Source organism: Larus michahellis, chromosome 2 (assembly GCF_964199755.1).
Source record: "Larus michahellis chromosome 2, bLarMic1.1, whole genome shotgun sequence".
NCBI classification, from domain to species: domain Eukaryota; kingdom Metazoa; phylum Chordata; class Aves; order Charadriiformes; family Laridae; genus Larus; species Larus michahellis.
Window position 1 is genome coordinate 38,964,322 of NC_133897.1, and position 24,112 is coordinate 38,988,433.

Below are 24,112 nucleotides of genomic sequence, written 5' to 3' on the forward strand. Positions count from 1 at the left end.
TGAAGGACATATAAATGCACATGTAACACCATAGTTGTAGCGTGCTCAAATCTGCCCGGTGCTCTTAGAACATGGCTCTTGCACCAGATCTGTGGTCACACACATTTATGGGGAACTAAAACGTGGTGCACTCAAAGGGACTTTCTGTCACGACATTTCCCCTACTTTCAAGTGATCTGTTGAAGAGCGTTTGAATCATTCCTGTTTTGTCTGAACTAGTCAAACAAAAGCACTGACTAGAGTTCCTTGGATTATTAGTTTTACTTTTTTCTCCTTTGACTGGTGAACCTGGTTTCCTCCCCTCTGTGATAGCTAAAATGTCAGCTAGCAAAACCAATTTGTTTTCAGCGCAGCCCAGTTCTCTGTTATCTTAAACCTATTGAAAGATAAACTTCAAGATCAAAGCAAATTTATGTTCCCATGGTTTATTTCATCTAGGCTTTGGAAAGATGTGGGCACTGTGTGATATTTCTCGTACTGCATCTTCTGTTGTTTATCAGTTTCAGTTGTTCCATCTGTCAGACCATCTGCCTGCCAGTGACCCCATTTCTTACCCCCCCCCCCCCCATTTGTATTACAGGTCCACACGTTTCGAGGTCCGCACTGGTGTGAATACTGCGCCAACTTCATGTGGGGTCTCATCGCTCAGGGAGTGAGGTGTTCAGGTAGCCCTTCAACATTTTCTGTCTTTCTCTTGAAGTGCTCGGCTCTCCCTCCCGCCCCCAGCCAGCACTCCCTGCAGGAGGAGGGGGGTAGGATTACATTACAAAACAAGGCAAGAAATCCTCAGAAATCCTCCCGCGCAAGTTAAAATGCTGTCATTTTCCCCATTATCTGGTTTAGAAATGGAGCCACCACCCCTTGGTCGCTGAAGGTGACATCCTTTCGGTCGTGCATATATGCCTTGGTGTATACATTAAGAATTGTGCTTTATGGTGTCATTAAGTTATCCCTGAATATTTTTACGTCTTAAGAAACAAGTTCTGGAAATGGCAGAGCCAGCCAGCAGCTAGGCTTCACAATTCATCTTTTTGCCACCAATGGCTGAGAAATGCCCTTGTCTGCAAAAAGGCTGTCACCTGTGTCCTATAAAAACACCAAGCGTGGCTGCAAGCCTTAAGTATCCCACCTCAAGCGAAGCAAAAAATACAACCTTCATTTTCCCAGAAGGATTTGTTTTCTGGTGCCTCTATAACTATAGCATTTGAATAGTGTTTTAATTATTTTAAATTTGTTTGTTCTTTTGTGAAAAATTACCATCTCGCAGAAATGCAATAATTGTCGCATCACAAGCTTTTGGATTCAGCAAGTGCATTGGAAATGGGGTTTCATAACTTCTTTCTACGGACCTTCAATCCCTTCAGTGTCTCCCCCGAATATGCTTCTGTCTTACCTCTCCCTGCCCTGACCTCTGGGCGTTGCGGGTCTCAGGCCGGCACCGAACACATCTGACCCTGACATCTGCCTTTCAGGGGCAGAGGAGGTTACCTAAAGTTTAGACAGCAGTTCGAAGGGTCAAAACACCTTTCAGAAATGCACAGTTTTAATCAGTGCGGTCTCGGTTACTGCTACGTCTTTTCTGCCTGTAAATGAATGATGGCAACACAAAGAATATGAGAAGGACATTAAAAACAAAGAGGAAAATTAATAGTAGTTTGCTTTTCAAGCTATTTGATCTTAAACACAAGTGTGCAAAAACCGATCTCACTAATGCATAGAGGTGTATTTGTTCACATACATAAAATATTAAACTTATGAAAAGGCTTATTTATTTAGTATGAAACGTAATACTCTCCCTCATTAAATTACCAACGTTTAACTCTAAGTAGACAGATGCGTTTGGATTTAACTTCACAGGCTTGGACAACAGCACTGAAAATAATACAGGGAGGATCCTAACTGCAGCTGCTCACGTTTGTTTAGATTTCACAGAACAATAATGTATTATGCAGTAATAACTGTATGGAGAAACACACAAAAAACACCAGTTCCATTAAATGTGTAGGTGTGTTCGTAGTGATGATATGATTTTGCTTGATGAATATTTTATAGAGAATAATATTGAAATGTGCTGCAAGTAATAAAGACGTGTTTACATTTTTGAATAGCTCGGGCAGTAAATCAACATGAAAAACCAGTAAATAACTTATTAGTGATGATAGACATGTTAGGTTAGCCCAAAAGGTCCTGTCAGGGGTGGGCATGCCTGGGAAGGCATTAAAACAGGAATCGCAGTTCTCTGAGATAATCTGACTCGTGTTTGCTTTACTGAGGCTTATACATTCATTTGGCTGAATGTTTGAACCTATTAGCAAAATTCAATTTGTGGAGATCAAGCAGTTAATAGAAACCCACCCGTGCAACCAAGAGTAGGATTTGATTCTGGAGGAAGACACCAAGAACGATTTTATAAAATGAATCACTTTTGTTTACACCATGCCTTTCACAGCATTTTTTATATGCCTGAACTGACCTACAGACTAAACACAGGGCTCACTTGAGTCCCCAGTGAAGTGATGAGTCAGGGGTGGGGTGGCCGCTGATGTGGCAGAGCGAGCCAAAATGCAGGAGTGGGGAAGGGAAGGGAGGCACACTGCCTCAAAGAGCTGTCACAATTTGAGTGCTCAGGTGAATCTCAGGTCCCTCACCCTTTAGCAGCACTAAGCCGCAACCTAGCCAGCAGAAGACAGTCATTACTGTGCTAATTTTATAAAAGGCTGGACTAAAATACCCAGAAGTTAAGTCCCGTGGTTTCAAATGCAATCGCTACGTGTCCGGTGGTGAACTGACCCCTACTGCACCAGCAGTCACCTCTGTCTCAGAGGTGTGTGAAGGACATCCAGAGCTTTTATAGTTTTTTAACGACTATGCTGGAGTTCACTTTGCCCACCGTACTTTTTTTACAGGAGATTTCCATGCTTGTCCTTCCCACCTCCATCTTATTTATTCTAGCTTTATGCCCCTTGTTTCATGTGGCCCAAGGAAATAAATTGTTAGCCAAGACCTATCGGCATTAGCATTGATTAATTAACCTGGCCAACTTTGTTTACAGACTGCGGGTTGAACGTACATAAGCAGTGCTCCAAATACGTGCCCAACGACTGCCAGCCAGACCTCAAGAGGATAAAGCGAGTCTACTGCTGCGATCTCACCACACTGGTGAAAGCCCACAATACCCAGAGGCCGATGGTTGTGGATTCCTGCATTCGAGAGATCGAAGCAAGAGGTTTGTGTGCTTAGGAAAGCAGCAGACATGATTAAATGAAGACGACTTGAATTACATGCTTAGCTAGGACAGGGTAGTATGCTCATGCACACCGAAGACAGGATGAGAGAAGGTGGTTTTTTTAGCGTAGGTGATACATTGCTTTGCATTAGCTGGGAAAATTAAATCATGACATTTCATAATGCAATTTCCTGAAATGCTTTCTGAAAACATGTCAAAACATGTATTACGTTACACTTCTGAAAGGGGTGAACTTTAAAGTGAACTTTAAGTTCGTGTTTGTGTGTCTTTTTTCATTATTTTCTTTTAACATACCTAGAGACACTTCTAATTCCAGAGTAATCGGTTTAAATCAAACCCATTATTAATAACCTTTCCGGACCTTATGGGCGAGAGAACACAAGTGACTGGAAGCGACTCAGAGAAGTGAGGTCACGGGCTGTGACGTTTTGTGGTGTGTCACACACTGTGCAGGGTTTCGCATGATGCTCAGCTACTGACTGAGGGATGCTGCGGCTCGGGCGCCATGTCACAGCCAAAGCTCCAGTTTGTGACAGGTTTTTGCTACGCAGAAGCATGCCAGATTGGAGAAATACCATACCCCCTCCAACACAACAGAGTAATGATCATGTATTTTTGCTTTGGATAGCAAACGTGTATGTCGTGCTGCCCAATAAGCCAAATTTCCTTGTTAGTCATAGCTTCAGCACGGGGATCTCATAATGTTGAATTCATGGCATCGCAGTAACCTGCATGGCAACACGATGATACCAGCCATAGGGATTTCAAAGCCACAGAGCATCTACTGAAATGAATCAAAGATTTACGAGTAAATCCCCTGCATTGCTCCGTAAAGCTCTACCAGGATTATATCATCATTGCAGGGACAAATAGAAAGAATAGTTTGGACTAAGACGGAAGAGCTTTGCTCTGATGATATAGCGGGAAGCCATGCTGCATTTGAGATCTAATCACTTACTTGTACACGTATTGATTAAGATAAAACCTGCTGCCCGCTGTTTTTTCAACGTCTTTGAATTTCTTTCTTTAATTCCTGTAGAACTATGTAAGGTATGCATTTCACTCTTAAGAAAACAAAGATCTTATAAGCAGGTTAGCACTGTGTGTAGCCACAATAAGGAGCTCTGGGATTAAAATAAATAACGTGTGTGTGACTCCGCTTGGCTAGCTGGGCCTGCTCTGCTGGGCTGCCCTGCATTTCATGTTGGTCTGGAGCAATAGCAGGTCTCTCGTGGTTAAAGAACTGTAGAAGGGATGTGCTGATGTGGATGAGAACATCATCTGTCAGCAGTGTATAAATAAAAGCGGACAGCAGAACTGGGAACAAATGTGCTCATAGGGAAAGGCGGTCTCTTATTTGCATTGGTATTTATCATTAAGCAACTAGTAAAAGGAAAGGACACCTCTAAAGCTTTATTAATTATAGTCAAATCCAGGAAAATCTCCTACATAAAATGAATAAATCATGATAACATCACATGCCCCACCATTAGCAAATTGCAAGATTTTCCTCTAACATAATCAACTGTGTGCCTAACAAAATCAGAAAGTCTAATTCTAAAATTATTTAATTCTTTAAAAAACAATTTAAAATTATCTTGATCCTTCCTTAAATGCTCCAGAGTTCCACGTTACAATTAATATTTTGCTACACTTACTAGATTTGTTGCTTTATTGTTTGTAAGCCTGAATATTTGTTGGATACTGAAGCAAAGTTAACCAGGAACTTTTTGTTTCAGGTTTAAAGTCCGAGGGCCTCTATAGAGTCTCAGGCTTCACTGAGCACATTGAAGATGTGAAAATGGCCTTTGATCGAGGTATAGCATTTTTTAATCTTGAACAATTTGTAATTGAAGCTTTCAGTTCTAGGACTTTTCAGTTCTTTTGGGGTTTATGTAGGTACCATGGTAATGAAACTGGCATATACGCAGAAGTACAGAAAGCAACCTGTCTTTTCTGAGTTCTTAAATTAATCTGTAGTGCTCTTCGTAAGAAGAAAGCATATTTCATAGTTGGAAGGAATAATTAAACAGTAAGTAACGGTAGGCAGAAGGCTAAGTGCTCGGGGGACGGGATGATTGCTCAACCTAGCAGCACAGCCTGAGCTCCTAGTTCAAGTACAAGCCTAGATAGTACCAGGGGAAAGTTCTTAGTCCTATTTTTAGTAGACTCAGTGCTTTACAATACGATAATCTATTTATGAGTTTAAGAACCAGGAACTCCAACTGGGAAGTCACTCCACGTGTAGCCTTGTAGAAAGCACCACACCGCTGCGCACGTGATTGCATCTGCACAACAGATGAGAGGAGCACTGGGGACATTGGTTGTACAGCACATATTGAAAAACTAATAATTAAACACTGCCTGATTATCATCCTAGTAGCCCTTCTGAACTGATTTAACTGATTATCTTGGCTCTGGTTGTGCACAATCTTTGCACACAGGACTAATTTTAAGTATATATGTGAGTGCAGAGTATGGCCTTCATCAACAGAAAACACACTTTCAAGTACATTTAAGAAGTTACATAAATATTCTTCTCCTTTCCCATAAATAGTGTTTTCCTTCCTACTTAATTTTTTCAGTTGTTACCTCTGCCCTATTAGGGAATAGGGTCAGACACAGCCCAGTGATTGCAAGCCCATGGGGACGAGGCAGGTCCAGGTCAAGCCAGAAGGTCAGCCTGGGGGTCAGGGTACCGACCAGAAGGGTGCACGGCCAGGCACAGGCATGGCCATGACCCAGCTGGAGACAGCTACGATGTCACTCAGGCAGGGACTGGGGCCCTGGGGACCCATGGGCAGGAGGTGAGGGGGCTCTGGGGGAGGCTGGGCAGGGCCAGCAAGGTCTATGGGTGGCACCTCTTACACTGACCGCAGCTGAATACTTTTTTGTTTGGAGAGTTTGTCACGCAGACATCACTGGCAAAGAAAGTCCAACTAGAAATTGCCAAAGTGACTTTTCGTGCTATACTGAAATACTCTTTAAAAAAAAAAATAAATACACGTTTTAAAATGTGTTGGATGCTGCAGTTGTGACCATACGCATATACACACATAGGTCAGCCATGATTTGGGTGAAAGAGATGCACAGTGATATGGCTGCTATCACAGGAAGATCCATGTTGCAGATGTGCCACGTGAAGCGGTGCTACTGAGAGGGTCACAGTCCCCATAGGTCCCACTCTGCTCCCTGCAGGTGGCAAACCCTTTTTTTCTGTCTGTTAATCCTCCTCTAAGTGTACCAACCTGAATGAAACCCAGAAGGAGAAACACAGGTTGAAGAGGGAAGAGTTTGAAGAAAGCAGATGGAAATTCATGTCTGAGCATGACTTGAACACTGCTGCAGCAGTAGTTCCCTTTGCAAATGCTTGGAACTGTTGGAGACAGCTCAGTTTTACAGACAGCGTATCTTTTATTATTGGCTAGACTCATAACATGAGCTGGTGGCGATACACACTTGAAGTAGACCCACAGCAGGGAAGAAAGTGCGATTTACTGGCAAAGAAGGCAGCACCTAGAAACAGGAAGAGTAAGGTCACTACTAGTATCGAATTTCCAAAGGAAAAAAAGCATGGGTAAACATGGAAGTGGAGAAAGCAAGGACTGAGTTTGCATACACAGGCTGCGGGGAAAACCATTGGGCATAAATTGATAAAAAGTTGTGTCTTCATTTTCTTTTAACAATCTCATGAGGGAAAAGGGGTAAGAAAGGAAAGAGAGAGTGTTGCAATGAATAATGCTAAAACCAGTGGAACGGTGAACAAGATCTTGTTATGAGAACTGCGTCACTAGAGTATTGCTGAGACCAGAAGCTGAGAACTTCACTTTCCAGTTTTTCAAAATGTTTTCTCCCTGAACTGAGATGGAAAAGCAGAAGGAGTTGGGGTTCTTGTGCAGAAGGGGATTTAAAGAAAACCAAAATAGAATTTTTTTGTTCTGCTTTGTGGGCTGTGCAGCTAGAAGGCGCTTGTCAGCTGGCAGAAGGTTGAATTGGCAAGACGCTTCCAACCTGACAGCTCAGGGCTTGGCTTCCCAGTCAGCTCCAAGTTTAGAGAGACAGGGACCCCACCTTCTCTTTTGCATCCCATTCCCGCAGGTGGGATGTTTATCTGCTTTTCTACTGCCCAGTTACCCCAGCGTAGCCCTAGAAGCCAGAGCAGCAGGGAGTGGACTCTCCCAAGGATGCGGAATTTCGCAGATCTCTTTCCCAGGTGACAGAGCTGGGAGAGAAAGGGGGTGCGAGCCAGGTGGCAGGTCTCACCTCCAGCAACGCCTGGAAGGTTTTTTGTTCAAATTGCATTTTCTGCCCAGAAAGTGAAGTTTGTGGGGAGTTTTACGAAACTGTTGTTTCCACATTCACTACAGGAAATTAACATATTTTTCGAAAGTAAAAAGGAAACATAGGAAAAATTGGTTCTGAAATATAAAATGGAAAATTCCTGAGCGGTTCTGGTTAATAGATAGGTGTTGCAGCAGAAATGGCCATATCTGTGGCAACGTCACTATCTCAAACATCTCTGGAGCACACCACATAGTAAAAGGTAAATGTGTTTTAAAAGAGCTTGGGGTAGTTACCTGTCAGAGAAGCTGAGAGCAGGGGTATGAACCAGAGAAGAGAACTCTTTAATCTAATGGATAGTCCTGGCACAACACTAGAAGATGCACACTGGCCAGGAATAAATTTAGTCTGACAATTTAAAGACCATTTTTAAACCGTCTGAAGGTAAGGCTCTGAAACAACCTTCTGCTAAGAGCAGGGATAAAAACCTCATCTAGTTTTAAAATGGAGGTTGAGGGGTTTACGAGAAGGGTTGTATGGCGCGGTGCCTGTGGTAGCAGAGCACTGCACTCTGCCATTATAGAGGTCCCTCCCTGCCCATCGTTTCCCAGTCAGTCCCCAGGCACCTGGCTAGAATGCCAGGACGCTTTTGCATCTCTGGGAATTCAGCTTTTAATAAATGGGTTTGAAAATAAACAAGCAAGGAGAACTCCCCGTTTAATGTGCAGGGCGCATCCTTCAAGTAGTGCCATCAAGCTTTCTGGTTTCACAAGCTCTTTGTCAAGCCGCAGGAGCCAGAAGACGGGATGATACAGGGATGAGGTGCAGGGGCTGACCCGGCCGTAGGGTCCCTCTCCTGCTGATTCCACGTGCAGCTGAAGGGGCACAGTGACGAGAAGCCAGTCCTCCCTCTGACCGATTCCGCCGGGCCAAAGGGACACTCACTTGTTGCTTCCAAAGAATTGTAGTGAGAACAGAAAAGCAAAGGCAGGTTTGAAAGTTAACAGTTCGGGAAGAGAATGGCATCCCACGTAATATTATTTGGGCCCAATGGAGCTGTAATAGTTGATTTTAAAACAGGGAGAAGTTGGTCCTCATCTGATTTCAACTAAGGCTCCCTTCCAAAGGCAAACCAGTGTAAATACCCCTACTGTAAATTAGCATTAGGCTCTCTGAGGCACTGACAATGTTCCATTTTAGTGATTTTTGTAATGAGAAGGAGAGGAATAATGTGGATTTATTTAATCTGGTGAATGTTGGTGCTGTAGAACGACAGTTGCTCTCTGTCAGCATTGTTGAGCTGTGGCGTTGTGGCATCCAGAAAACCCTCATTGTGCGCTTTATCCACAGAGCTGCCATTGTCACCAGTGCATTCTGTCCCCCCATTTGTTTGTATGACTGGCTGGTACAATACACTTGCTAAAAATATTATGCTGTTAAATATTACATGATTACTTAGAGGCATCCTAACTCATACTCGCACACTTTTGCCAGTGTAGCTGAAAACCTGTCAAATGCCAAATCCAAGAAAAACCACAGAAGTACATTAGCATGGCAAAGGTCGTGCAATAAAAACAAAGTGTTAAGGAAAAAGGAGCCTAAGTAGAAATGTAATTCCACACTCAGAAGGCATAGCCACGGCTTTAAGAACATAATACTTATTCCATTTCATTCTCTGGCATCCATGTTAGCTGATGGCTAACATGGCATCCAAAGTTAGCTGAAACCTTTAAGGAACAGAATAAAGATTTTCTTTGTCTTCAGCTATTCAAACTTCAACATAATGCAACAAAATTTGTTGAGACCAAAGTAACAAGGAAAGAGACATGACAGGGTTTGGGTAGGATTAGCTTTGTAAAGCTGAAATTGACTATATGTTTGCAATCCAAAATAAATTAAAAAAAAAGATTGTATTAACATATGGCCACTGCAGTGATACTGGAAATGCTAATTACAGTCTGAGGAAAGATACTGTATGGGAGAGTTAGTAAAATGATTGTGGTAATGCAGAAGGTACCATATAAAATAGATGTAGTTCATCTATTGTAGTAGTTCATCTGCTACTGCAGAGGATCCTCTGTGAAGTATGTCATGACTTTACCGTCAATGAATTAACTTTTCTTTCTGGAATTTTAAGTGTGTTTAAATAAAAATACAAATCCAGGAATTTAGTGAGGTAAGAAATAAGTGCAGCCTGCCAAGGGCCCTCAATTGCTGAAATTGACAGGGGCGGGGCGGGGTGGGGGGGATCCAAAATCTACAAAAGGAAAATAAAAATCCACCTTCCCCTACATACCCACTTCAGGAATGTATATTATAACAGATGTATTGTCGCGCTCACTTTAAAATAATCTTCACTACATTTCCAATGGATTTACATTTGTCTCTGAAGTGAAGAGAAAAATCTTTGACGCAGGAATTAATGCATTTTTCCTACAGTACGCGAGTATGTAAATAAGAGGTATGTTTGAAGTACATTGTAGTTTGAAGTAACTCTAGCTGAAGTGCCCCTTTAAGGAAGCTTGCTGGGCTGCTTTGTAAAAGTACTAAATAAATAACAGTTCCATTTAGTGTGCTGGTGACCTGGATAATAGATGCAACCTTCTGCTTTGCTATATCTGTTCTGATGCAGCTGCTGGCTCCTTGGAGGTATCTGTTTTCAGTGGAGCATTTTGAGTGCTCCGTGTCCATCAATTAAATAGAGCTCTCCACACAAAGCTTTACAAGACTAATGCTGCCGTGCCTGGAACGTGTGGATTAAACAAAAGATTGGGGCAGTGTAAACATCCTCCTAGGGCTTATTGATGCTGTATTAAATTAAATGCTGATGGATGTATTCAGACTGCTCAGCTGCATCAAGAAAGGCTACTTGTTTTAAACACTTAAGCATATAATCTCCTCTTGATGAGAACATGTAGTGCTATTAGTCTTAATGAGAATTATGTGCATACATTGGACAGGACATATCCCTTCCAAGATTAATGCCATAGGTTTGTTTAAAATGTCTACAATCAATAAAAACTCTTTTACTCTGCTGTGAAAGCCTTTATCACCATCTTAAACGCCGTGTATCAAGCACACCCACTCATCTGTCTGTATCAGGGCATGTCTACAAGCACTGGTTATTGCGAGACAAGCAAGGCCATGGCTTTACAGCATGTCAGTCCCTTGGTGGTCGCAGCCCGAGCTTGTGCTTGCACCTGTATCCTGGCAGATACAAGCAAACTCCTCTCCATTGTTCAAGCAAGCATAACCTCTCATCGTCCCTATCACCGTATGGTCCTGATCTTCACCACCTCCTGCAAGGGAAGTGCTATTATCCTCACTTGAAAGGTGGGGAATAAGGACTACGGGGTGTAACTGATCTCAAAGAAGCCTGAGGTAAAGCTGGGGATTAAATCCAGACAGCCTCAGCCCCTGCTTGACCAGTGTCCTACCTGGTCTGTCTACTGGAGGACCACCAAGGACAGGCCCCAGGAGTGCAGGACAGAATTTCTCGGTCTGGAGAAAAATGTGGGTATGAGGGTACGAGGTATTACAGAACAGATGTAGTCATTTGGACACGAAAAATAATAGTGATACAACCTCGCCGCTAGTTCTTGTAATGTCACTTGTTGCAAGCCATGTGTTGGGTCAGGGCTTACCAGCAACACTTCCAAATGTTAAGCTCATGTGATTAAAAGTGTTCCATAATGGAGTTCCGACTAAATGTGTTATAATATGTGGCAAATAAAATGTATGTTGTTTCAGTTGCATAATTCATCTATTTAGCTGTTCATCCATTACAAGTATCCATATTCATTTAACAAATTGCGATACACATTTCAGAATAAATTGTATAGCTAAATGCCATAGCATGTCTATTTAAATTCAAATCTTTGCTATAAATAAATAAGTCAAATACGAGGACATTAGAGGACATCCAGAAAATCAGGCAGCTTTCTTACTAGCTAATCAGTATAGATAGATTGGTGCAGGACTTACAAAATTTGGATGTTTACTCTGAATTTTCCTCCTGAGGGTCATTAGAAATTTATGTTATTTCTCTGTGCCTCTTTTTTCCCAAGTGAAAATGAAAAGAATGGTTCGTACTCCTGTGCATTGATCTGCGGATACAAAATACAACATCGGAACAAGTTATTAATAGCTTATTTTCAGTGAATAAGTGGGCCAAATTCAATAAATATATTATTAACATGATTTTTCATACAACATTAAAAATTACGTGTGAGATGGTACACTGCAAATGTTGTTGGTGTAATCACTAGCCTCTCCAAAAGATGTAAGCAAATAAATTCTTTACTAAAAGATAAAGAAACTACCATTCCTCATTCATATACTGTGAAGTCGGTAGCAATATATTCTCATTTAAGCCTTCCAAATGCTTTCAGGTTGTTTTTTCTTGTCAGGTTGGAGACAATAAATCTGAATTAGAAGCCTAGCCTTGCTTCAGTCAAAATTAGCCTGGTTTCAAAAAGATTTCTTCCTCCTCTTCCAGATGGTGACAAGGCTGATATTTCTGCCACTATTTATCCAGACATAAACATCATTGCCGGAGCACTGAAGCTGTACTTCAGAGACTTACCGATTCCCGTGATCACCTATGACACCTATTCCAAGTTCATAGAGGCAGCAAGTAAGTATTGCGTAGTAATGTGTACTGATCTTTAATTACATTTCCCATCCATAAAGCTGTCCATCTTAAAGAAAAAGAAGAGACAGACAACAAGTCGGGCACCGTTCTGTTCATTACGTCTCTGTCATGTCCTTCTTTCACTTGAAACTTCTGCCTGAATATTATTGCAGATGGGACATCATGCAGGTACACCATCCCAGGGCTGGTGTCACACATGCAACACCAGGTGATCTATGACAGGTCAGGGATGAGCAAACAGTGTGAGCCTTGAGGATGCTTCCCATTTACCCACCATTTTCCCCATGTCCTGCGTGGTGGCCTCCTTTGGCAACAAATCTCCACCACTGACAAGCAGGTCCCCTCCTTCAGTCAGCGAGGGATCAGAGCAACGAGGCACACCGCGAACCACACCTGCCCCACAGTTCAGGCGCATCCACTCTTCGTTAGGTCCTACGGTATCTAACCCGTGTCCAGATGGGAGGCACGGACAGTCACCCCCCACCCAGAGCCGGCAGGTCGTGGGTGCACACTACCACAGAAGGAGGAGGTCAGCAGCATTCACTGCCATCATGTTGTCAGAGCGAGCTGAGATTTGCCTCAAATTCTGCTCTCCAGGGCATAGCTTTCCACGTAATGATAGTCCCTAATGAAAACTCACCAGATGGATTGCATCAAAATCAGATTATTAGCAAAGCATGTCAAAGAACTGATGTGTCTTAAGAAGTAGCATGCTTTCTTCTTTAACAATTAACCTTAGTAATTTTGAAATGGCACCCAGTACGTGGATAAGCAGCAGGCAGAGCGTCCTGCCTGTGTGACTGCGCTGCCTTCCCTTCCCCTCTGCCTGCCCCTACCCTGCACTCCCCGTGCAACCACAGATACTGCTCCTCTGCACTCTCCTCTTCCTCCTTGGCAGAGAAATTATACTTGCTCATCACTTGTTCTATAAAGAACATGCCCAGAGGAAGCAGTTCCCGTCACATCGATATGCCAATCTCTTAAAAGCAGGACGTAAAGATTCTTAATCTTCTAAAATTTCAAGCTGCTGGTGCCATTTGTATGGAAAGTCACGCAACAAATACAACTCTGACTCAGTTCACAGCTTAGGAATCCATACTTTTCATGTAAAATACATGTAAATCCTGCTCAGATTTTTAGAGATTGCCAAATGAGCACTGATGCTCTCCGATCACTGATACCTACGTATTTAAAGGTGTTCAGAAATCTTCGTTTATATAATTCCATGTCATTTCAGTCTCTAGCTAAATTTACACATTCAAGCACAGTCTAAAGCTTATAGCCACACTCCCGTCTGGTATTGAAGGCTAATGGAAGTAATCTTATGTAAGATTTTAAAAAGTCAGTTGTAGGCAAAGTATTATGAAGCACTTAACAAAGCTCAGATACTGTACCTATACAGGCCTGTAGATAGAGCCACAGACCATAGAGATGACTATCACGTGGTCTTTGTTGCAGATTTCTTTGTAAAGTCTTTTTTTTTGAGGATGCAAAAGTTGCTGATAAGCTGCATGTTTCTCAGTTTAATATTTATCCCTCCGAGCACAGTCAATGGCTGGTAAATGACACCATAATAATAACTTAGCTTCCTGAATTATTGATGTTTACAAGTAGAAAGCTCTATTAACATTAATCCTGTTTGGTGTTTTTACAGAAATCTCCAATCCTGATGAACGACTAGAAGCAATACATGAAGTGTTGATGTTACTCCCTGCTGCGCACTACGAGACACTTAGATACCTAATGATTCATCTCAAAAAGTGAGTTAATTGGCATGTGGGATAATTCTTGAAGAGCTTCACAATTTTCTGCTTTGAATGAGAGGTATTACTGAAAGTACCAATAAAGCTTCCATTTAGTGGCACTGCCAGTAAAACAGTAACGTTACAAATAAACAGGCAGGCTATGTTTGTATAAATGCATGTTGGCTATGCATACATATAGATCCTTTTGCTGGCAGATCATCACAAACCTTTGAAGAGTTAATTGAGATTTGTCATGCTTCTCTGAGGCAGATAATATCTGAGAAATACCGGAATGGCGGGTACTTCAGAGATGTGCTAGGTGTGCTGCAGTAAGTCACTTGATCGTGTTTTTTTCTGCCTCCCCTTACCTCCTGATTCGTCTTCTTGAACGACAGATAACTCTAAAAGGAAAGAGCTGTCTCTTACGAGTTGTTTGCTCACATCACAGTTAAGCCAAGAATCAAGTAGGGCCTGTATTTATACGACTAGTAAAAGCAATACAGGCCCTTGCCAGTTGTATCTCTTTCGGTTTTAAACACACTCTGCCACATTTGCTTTCCAAAGCTTCTTTAGGCATACATAATGCATACATAAGGCTTCATAAGGCATACAAAGTTTTCAGAAGTGCCTGAATTTCATTTTTGAAAGTGACTTGGGAATGTACTGCCAAGTTTGCCAAGTTTTCAGCAAGGTACCTAGGAAAATTACGAAGTGCTACAAAGAGGGTGCCTCACTTTCATTAAATGACTTTCACTAAGAACTGTTTTTCAATACGATGCTAACTCCTCTTTGCTACTTTGGGTATTTACATGCCTCGGGAAGTCTTCTTTGTAAGTTTTTAAAAACTGAAGCTGACTAAAGACTGGCACTGCCATCTCAAAGCAGGCCTTCGTTTAAGCATATATTGCCCAAGATGTCCCTTTTCTCTGGTTAAAGTTTATGGTGCTACTTGGAAGTAACAGAAAAAGGGATAAGGGGGGAAGAAAACTACTCACCTCTCATACAGCTAGCCTTTGGTCTCTTCTTAGTTGTCCCACTACTTGCAACCCGGTTGCAAATTTGGAGTACTTTCTGGGTTTGATCTGCACTCTTCTGCACTATTAATGCCAACCCAAAAAGACCTCAACTCCCATAAAATTGCATCAGAGAGCTTGTGTGAAGTGCATTTCATGCTCAATCGGGTTCTCATTATGCAGAGACTTTTCCTCATTTTGAATAGGCTGAGGTCATTACAACTGAGTAATTTTTCCTTTTGGTGAGACAGTACTTGGGCACGCTGGAGCTTCTTCGCGCTCTGCAGAAATGAGATGTGCAAACACCCACCCTTGTCAGCACATACGTGTGGGCAACTCAGGATGAACCATGCTGGCTTTTAAGAAGGCCCGGGGAGGCTGTAGACAAGCCAGGGACCTGCACACAGACATACTTTCATGTCCCTGCAGCAAATTTTTAATAGCCACGTATTGACTTGCCTTCCTTCTTTTCCATGAACTGCTGGAGTCCCAACTCCAGCCCCATAAGGCTCTTCCTTCATGGAGAAGACATGCACCGGTGTCAAGGAGTCTATGAAAAGGCTGCAGGATCACGACCTCTCCAGCTGTTGAGCTGAACTACTGATTAGACAAAAATAGTCCAAAGAGCTGATTAAGCTTTCTCTCTCAAATACCTGCAAGTCACACAATGAATTTCCTCTCCTTTCCCAAATTGTAGCTTTCAGCATCCACACGGAAATCAGGTGCATGTCAGTTCCTATGGCAGATCTGTCGGAGAGATGTGAATGTGAAAGAGGGAAGGATCCTTTAGCTTCTGACTATGCTCTTCTGTAGCTTAAGAGTCCCAACTCCAGCCCCATAAGGCTCTTCCTGCATGAAGAAAACATGCACCGGTGTCAGGGAAAAGACTCCAGGATCACAGCCTCTACACCAGCTCTGCTTCTCAACAGAAAAGAAACTGCACCAAGTTGTTGTTAAAAGCACAGAAAAATCCGGCAGAGGACAATGTCAGCGATGAAAAATTAGTTTGTCAGCCAGTTAATTAATTGTTTTCTGCAGTTGTCTTTCTGATAACTTTTTGCTCAAAATTGGAGGAAATACAGCAGCATGAGCAGTCCCCCCTGTGGCGAAATATGTACAACTCCATCCATGCTGATGTGTCGGTGAAGCTGTGCATCTTCTCTGTGTTCACCCCAGGGCATGCAGCAAGCCCCACGCTCCTGCACAGAGGTGCCAGGAAGATGCATGTGGCGCGGCACTGCTGTTTAATGTCTCTGCTGCGTACAGCCTCAGATGGAAAGCAGAGCGCTATGCATATACTTGCGTAGAGGTGGCTTGGGCTAGACAGCTGTGGTTTGTCTTTTCTCCTTGCAAAGCACAGCTAACATACCTGTGTTAGAAGATGGTGACGCATCTGTAAGGGCAGTAACAGATTTCTGTCCTGAAAGCAAAGGGGAATGGTGTTTTTCTGTGACAGAGCCACTCTTTGCAGCAGTAGAAGCAAAACCCAGTCATATAAAGACCTTGCAAACAAGGGAAGACCAGATTACGCCTGGTTTCAGCCTCTTTGTGCTCCCCTGATGGCATGGGGGAATCTACTGCCCCGCTGCTGCCCAGCTGGGAATTGCCATGGCCAAGGCCAGTCTCAGCCGTTGCCAGGAGAGCTGGCTCCAAAACCAGATGTGCTCCACCCTGGCAGAGGAGTTGCGTGTGGAGGAGATGTGAAACTTCACCCGTGCTCCACTTAGTAACAGCAAGTGTCTGGTCCATGAGGGACCGTGACCGATGAAGGGACCACGGCTGCCTCTACAGTGCAATGCAGGAGCACCCTCAGGACCCAACTCCAATGCCAAAGGCTTGCTGCGACAACACTGATGTGATCCAGCTCCATTACCTGGAGGGAAACCCCGAGCACACCTTGCCTTTCCCAGCAGGCCTAAGGGATGACTTCTCTGCATCCTTGGCAGCCTGTGTTTGTTCCAGCCACATGTAGCCTACTTTTTTTGTATTTACATTATATGCCCCATGTCAGGGAACAGACAGCCCCGGCTCCTTCCTAGAAGTATTTCTGTTCTCTGTCAAGGGTAGATGGCGTTTGTAGCAGTCTGACTTCAGGCTGCTCCAGGTTTCAGCCTACCCCTAAAGTATAACAAGCAATCGGGAACACTCAGATGTTGGTTGGCCTGAGGCAGCCAGCAAGGCAGAAATGCGTGAATGGGTGGCGTCCTGCAGGCTGGAAGCGTGGGGATCACTGGTAATCAAAAGAAAATCTGGGTTCATGTTCTTGGAAGCACATCCGCACCGCCGGTACAACACACCAGGGAACTGTAGTTATTGTAGAGTAGAGGCCTGCTCTGTACATCACCATTTAAACCATGATTATGTTTTTCAAAAAAGCAATTGACACTAATTCTTACACCCTAACGGATAGCCATGTGGAAAAAAATCACTTGAGAGTTGCAGGAGGGGTTTTTAAAGGCACTGGAACTCAAAGTCCCACCAAAACTGCATTGTACTTGCCGTGGAAGCAGTTACTATATTGAGAGAAAGTAGAAATTGTTACTGAAAAATTCCATTATCTACCAATGCTTGTTGTGAAGTGGGACTACAGATTGAGGCGCATATATTCTTTTCTTCTGGGAAGTAAACAACTACTTACTTTTTTTTTCTTTTTTTCTTTTCTTTTTTTTTTCTATTTTAGGGTTACCTTGCATGAAAAGGAAAATTTTATGAATGCTGAAAACCTGGGAATAGTGTTTGGACCTACATTAATGAGACCTCCAGAGGACAGTACCCTTGCTACGCTGAATGACATGCGGTACCAGAAGTTAATTGTGCAGATTTTAATAGAAAATGAAGATGTTCTCTTTTAGAGGAAGAGAGGCGCATCTTCAAAGCCATTTGTTTTAAAATAATTAGTTGGAAGGAAAAACAACATTTCTTTAAATTTTTTTAAACATAAAGGAAAAGTTCCTTGACTGCACTTCAATTTCTGCAAAGTTGCAGATGGATGCCAAAATGTTTAGGGAAAGCTTATGTCTCATAGACATATGCCTTTTTGTAGAAGGGAAAAAAAAGGTCAGAAAAAATCCTCTTACCTTGTATCTTTTGCCTTGCCTCAGATGTATATTTGTTTTGAGAAGTTGCAAACAATTTTATTGTTAACTTATTAAGAAACACAAAACATATTTTAATATGGCTAGAGAAGCAAAAAGGTACTTAATCAGTGTTACTTGTATACGCCTATACATTTCCCTCTCCATGAGACATAATTATATATGTCAATTGTGAAACAGAACCTATATTATAAAGATATTTTTACTTTACCTAGCTGAAAGAATGGCATTTTATTTTAACAAACTATAAATCAATGCGGTGCATTGATTATTTTCCACGTAATTCTTTCCAGCATTTTTGCTATGATATATTGAAAACAATTACCACTAATGCAGTATTATCCTGACATACCTCTTTCATTGCAAGTGTTTTAAAGGAGAATTCTTTTCTTGTGTGTATTCCAGCTTTCCTTAGGTTTCTTCGCATTTAGGCACTAGCATCCTAAACTGTACACTTTTAGACATTTGAAATTTCCCAAAACACATAGTATTTTCTACTCTTTTTTTTTTTTTTTTTACTCCAATGTAAAATATGTTATTGAGAATTTTTCAAAAGTCCTGGTGGTAGTATCAGTTTCACATGCCAGATTTTTCTTGGATTACAGTAATATGTAAGTTAAGTGATGCTGGGACACTGGATATTTTCTGGCCTTGTTGAAAAGTTAGCACTTTTTTGGGTTAATTATGAAGGATTTGGTTTTTCTGTAAAAATCGAGTTATGTTTTGTCATGTTTCTGTATTTATAAACGTACAGTAAATCTGCTACAAATGTAGGTATTTATCTTGAATGTGTTTCATGATGGTTTGTTTAAAAAAAAAAAGAAAGAATGTGTAGGAAATGTGGGAGTTGGTAAATTTAATTATTACCAAATTTTAATATTTTTCTCCCCTCACAAACATTGACCTACAGAGTTCATAGTCTAACTGCAACTTATTCCTAATGTTAGAACTGTTTCTGAGCATGAGATGTTTCTGCAAGCATAGAACATCAACATACTTTACTACCAAACTCAATTTTCAATACAAAAAAAAATTATAATAATCCCTCATCTTGATAGTTTGTATCATATGCTTGGTAACTCAGTGATGCAGTTTCCTGAATTATTTCAGGGAGCACATGTTTCTATTCAAATTGAAAAATATGTGTAACTATGATAATGAAGGGAGGTGTAGGGTATGACTGTAAATTTGTCGTCTTCTAGAGAAATAACTAAGGGCTAGATAGATTAACCCAGATTGCAGAGCAAATGCTAAATAGTCTGAGTTCCCAGTACTTCCATAGATCCTCCTGCCTTTTACAGGACTATTTGTTGTAGGTTATGTACTACTTAATACTGTCATAAAAATGATCTGGAAATGGTTTTATTTTGTGAAGTGAAATATGCTTTGTAATTTATGATAGTGTAAATGGAAGGAAAAATCCCATTAAATGTGTTAAAAGACTTCTGGTGTCTGTGACTCTGACCACATGGCAAGCTGCCAAATGAAAATCAATCGCTAATTACCATCCTGACATTGCTGGAAACTTTCCTACTTGGAAAACTTAAAACAGTTTTACTGAGTGTCAGCAGTTTCAGATTGGCACTTGGATGCCCATACTACCACAGCTAAGCCCTATGCACACATTTATTTCCTGCAGCCACCCTGAACCACCTCTGTGTAAAACTTCAAGCAAGCAATGAATCACAATATCAATCCAATCAATATCCAGGAATCAATGCCATCAGATTTGATGGCCACTTTGCCACTTTGCCACTCCCTTGAACGCAGACATTTGACTAACAATGATTTTCTTTATTTTTTCTGGTCAGTTCAGTAATGAGTTATTTTTTTAAGGCAAGAACAGTATTTTAGTGCCATTTTTTATTTTTGCAGGAAGACAAACAAGCCATTCTACTTCTGCTTCTCCCTTTCCCTCTACCATGAGCAAACTGGTAGCTTTGACATGGCTCACGGTCTGGGGTCTTCAACACATGCCCCATCCTAAGGATTCAATGACAGTACAAAGCAGTGTGTTTAGAAACACCCATGCAGGGTCTCCTTGGAGTGAAGAAGTTTTTAATCTATTGGATGGAGGGAACAGTATGGTTCTGCATCCTAAAACACAAATATCTAATGAATTGTCTATGTTTGTCTCAGATAAACGATGGCAAGCATCCTCAGGGGCATGCTGAGTGTGGAGATAAAAGGACCCTGTCCCCTCCATGCTACATTAGTGCTGCACACCCTTCATCTCTTATGTCAGACTTACTGTGGCCATCACCATTGCACCTGGGGCTGAGCAGCACCTCTGAGATACAATTGTCTCTGGTCCACATTCACCATTCATGGAAATAAACAGCCAGCGGACTTTTCTCTGCAAAACTGACTGCTAAAGGAGAAGACAAAGCACGTGTCTCTGTAATGCAAACCTATACTCCAGTACGCAGAAAAAAATGTGTCTGACTGGATCTTCCCTTTGCTTCAAAGCATCCAGCAGAGTGTGATGATATATCTCACATGAGGCGCTGCTTGAGAGAGTGAGAGTCATTTGGAAGATGCTCTAGAAGTCTGTGTTTCAGCTGATGTAACTTCCCTGCTAGGTCATTTTGTTTCTGCTCCTCGGGAAGCAGGGGAGATACCTGTGCCTGTCTGCAGCTGGATGTTCGGCAGGAACCTTGTTCCCCTCCAGCTACTGGAGAAGGCCTTTGGTGGAGCGCTGTGGGTGCAGCAGCAGTCCCCGACTGCCGGCATCCGCCCATGCTTCCCATCTGCCATTCAGCTAGCCCCATCTTCTGGTGTGATGGGCACAGCTCTGTACCCCCTTACAGCTGGTCCTTGGAGCTACCGGGGTGAGACGACTTGCCACCCATAAAGCAGAAGTGTCTCAGCCACGCTTAGTGAAACATTAAATGAAGTTAATGGTTTCTAAGGTAGCGACTTTCCTGAGTGCTGCAGAACAGCTGAAATCTCTTCTTCATACCCCTGTCTTTGCGAGACTTGTTGCTGTCAGGTTTAAATATTTCGAGCTGACAGGGCCACTGAGCAAAGGAGTGCCTGTGGTAATAAATAGCTGGGCTGAAGGAGGGCTTAAAGTCAGGCTGCAAGGAGGTGAAAGTGAAGGTACTGAGAGGGGTTTGCAGAGCGCGTGGAGCAGCTGTATATTCTCTTTTATGATAAGCTCAAACACTGCACAGTGCAGACCTGTACAAATGAGGTCATCTCAATCACCATGAGATGATTAACTGTGTTTGCACAGGGCCCCGCCTGGACTCACATGTCTGGAGGGAGAGCGTTTTCCTAACCGAGCTAGGCTGCTGCTCTCTCCTCCTCCCTCCCACCTGGAGATGAAGGCAGCCCCCAGCCTCTTCCGCGCTACCTTCAGCTGCCTCCAGTACCACACTCCCCCACGCAGAGTACAGACAGGGCAAAGGCAGCTTGCTCCCCCAATCCTGCTAATGGCTAAGTAGGTGCTGCCCTGCTCTCTGAGAAGGGGCTGGAGAGGACAGAAAAGGAGATGGGGATGGGAGGAAGGTTCACAGAAAGGTCCACAGCACTTCTCCAGCTGTTCAAGCTCCCCAAAGTGGCAGTAGCTGGAGAGGCTACGATACTTTCCCTCGATGCTGCACTTTCCCCAAACCTTGCCCAAAGGGCATAAGCAGCAGGAGCCTGTCTGGCTGCCTTCTTATTTCTTTATTGACAAGTACAGAGTCAAGGTCAGCAGAAAAGGGAGGAAGAAGATTCGAGTGCAAACAGAACCCCCTGGTCAATAACCAGGAACTGATGAAAACACTGAGTAGGAAGGTAATTCAAAACACTTACACAAGGAGAAGAATGCCATTTAACTGGATCTTCAAAGCAGAATTACATCGCTATATCCCCTACAGCTATCTAAAGGGAATGAAGACACCACAGGGCTTGTGAAGATAAGAGTGAGAGCGTCCATACGTTTTATGTTCTTTAGCTGTAGAGATTAATTCCTTGATTAAAGTAAAGATCATGGTTAAGATTCAGAAATCTGAACCTTAGGGAACTATGATTATTGCTGAATGCTCTAGGGCTTGCAGATTTAGGACATCAATGGATCTTACATGGGGACCATACTTTACATTATCTTTCTCTGAAGGCATGGCATTCTGGATATAATTATGCTGATGCAACAGCTAGAGCCAGGACTGGCAGTTCAAAGCCTGAAGGACCTGGATTACCGCAGGATGTTACAAGTACTGCAGTTAGGAAGAAAGTTTGTGTCTGATGGAACCAGTGCTTTATAAGCTACAATAGAAATGAGCAGAAGGTTTTAAGTAGGGAACCTTCAGGGTTCAGTTTACAGTAGACTTGGGGATGTCAGGAACCAAGCTTGCCACTGGAAGCTGCCTTCATTGCAAGGTTCTGCAGGGCCTGACAAGGTGGGAGTCAAAGTATTCTCTCTTTTCTCAAAAGTACACGCCACTTATTACTACTAAGGTGAAGCTTAGAATGAGGAGTAGGGTTAGCTGGAGGGTTTGGAACTGTAGATCTCGAAGAACACGAATTGCTGCTGGCAATATTTGAAGATACCTTATTTTCTGTTCTACTATAGGGCAGGTACGGCTATGACCGATGTCCAAGAAGATCCATATTATTTACACATGCTGCTGCCCAAGAACATTAGGAGACTGAGGTCCATAGGTGTTCGTAACAAGGTAACAGTTAGAGTTAGGTTACAAATGCAAATATTGAAGAACCTGTATTGTTACTGGATGCTGCACAGCCCTCAGTATTCAGAATAGGGCTGATGTCAGTAAGAGACAGATATTTATGGTGGGTTTTTTGTTGTTACAGATGTGAATCTTACAGTTATAATTAAAGTAGGGATAAAGATAGGCTTTGAAAATCTAAAGCCTAAAGAACTGAGTTGTTATTGAAGTTGCAAGAATTGCAGCGTGCTGATATCAATAACGATCAACTCTTTCTGTACAGTGTGTGAGTTCTCTGGTTATGAGTATGGATATTGGATGAACTGATTTTTTTGTAAGGCCTGCAGAGCTAGGAAGGCTACTGACGTTAACAACAAATATCTTTATTTTTATGTTCTGCTACAGGAACATGACTTTAGTTTTATCTTCAGACACTATAAGGGTGAGAGAGAAGATGAGGTTTAGCATTTGGGATTCAAAGCAGCGGCCTGTTTGTTGCTAGATATGCAGACATAAGAAAAGGCCTGGTGATGTTAGGGGCCTACTTTCCTCTGCTTGTTTCTGCTGTGGGGGATGAATCATGGGATACAAGAAAGAGCTGGTGGCTGGTCAGGAACTGAAAGTTTGAGGAACTGTGTTTATGGTCTGTTTTGATGAAGTTTTGGGGCTTCGTTATAGGTATAGGTGTTGTTAAGGTAAAGTTTCAGAATCTGTTGTGTTCTGAGATAGATTTATTAACAAAGATGAGCTTCCCATTGAATGAGGATGAGCACTAGCACTAATACAAGCTAATGTCTTACGTTCCAGTACAGGACTAGTTAGTTCCCTTCATAGAGCTACTGGTAGGCAGCTATCCCATGTAAGCAAGGATATTGTCCACACTAGCATTGGAGGTAAGATTAGGAAAGTTAAGACTACATCTGTGTCCTCAATAAAATGGGGTCAAGGACCTCTCCCATGCCAACCAGCACGGACTTGCCCTGTCTACATTACATTATACTTAACTTAGGTTCCCTTGGGGTCCTATGGTGTCACCCATGGTCTTTGAGTACTTTTTTTTTCTAGAGGCACTGAATAAAAAACTGTGATTTATCGCCTGTAATAATGCAAACTGGTAATAATGCATCAAACTGGTATTTTCATACCCTGAGGCTGAGATGGTGCAACGCATGTCCTAGACTACAACATCAGGAGTCGTTGTATATTGAAGTGTTTGAGGGTGCAAGACCTGTTGCAATAAAGCCAGAGGATTATGGAGGGAGACAAATGGGTGTAGTTTTATCCATTCTGCCTAGAGGGAATAATCCTTTGCTCTTACTGCCTTCAAACCATGCCTGAACAGTGGGTATTCACTGACATAGGTCAAAATCATGCCAGCAAGTCACCACTAACAAGAGAGCCAATTCACCAGGTGCAGGG

The 24,112-nt window shown here is 42.4% G+C and overlaps 1 protein-coding gene across 1 annotated transcript in view; it reads left to right on the forward strand.

Annotated features, from left to right (window-relative positions):
- CHN2 (chimerin 2) overlaps positions 1-19,478 on the forward strand; it is a 167,125-nt gene extending 147,647 nt beyond the window's left edge. The window contains exons 8-13 of the mRNA XM_074574929.1: positions 581-665; positions 3,053-3,226; positions 4,987-5,064; positions 12,027-12,164; positions 13,837-13,942; positions 17,621-19,478. Of these exons, the coding sequence (XP_074431030.1) occupies positions 581-665; positions 3,053-3,226; positions 4,987-5,064; positions 12,027-12,164; positions 13,837-13,942; positions 17,621-17,792 (753 nt within the window). The 3' untranslated portion in view covers positions 17,793-19,478. The remainder of the gene's footprint in view (positions 1-580; positions 666-3,052; positions 3,227-4,986; positions 5,065-12,026; positions 12,165-13,836; positions 13,943-17,620) is intronic.
- The last annotated feature ends 4,634 nt before the right edge of the window (positions 19,479-24,112 follow it).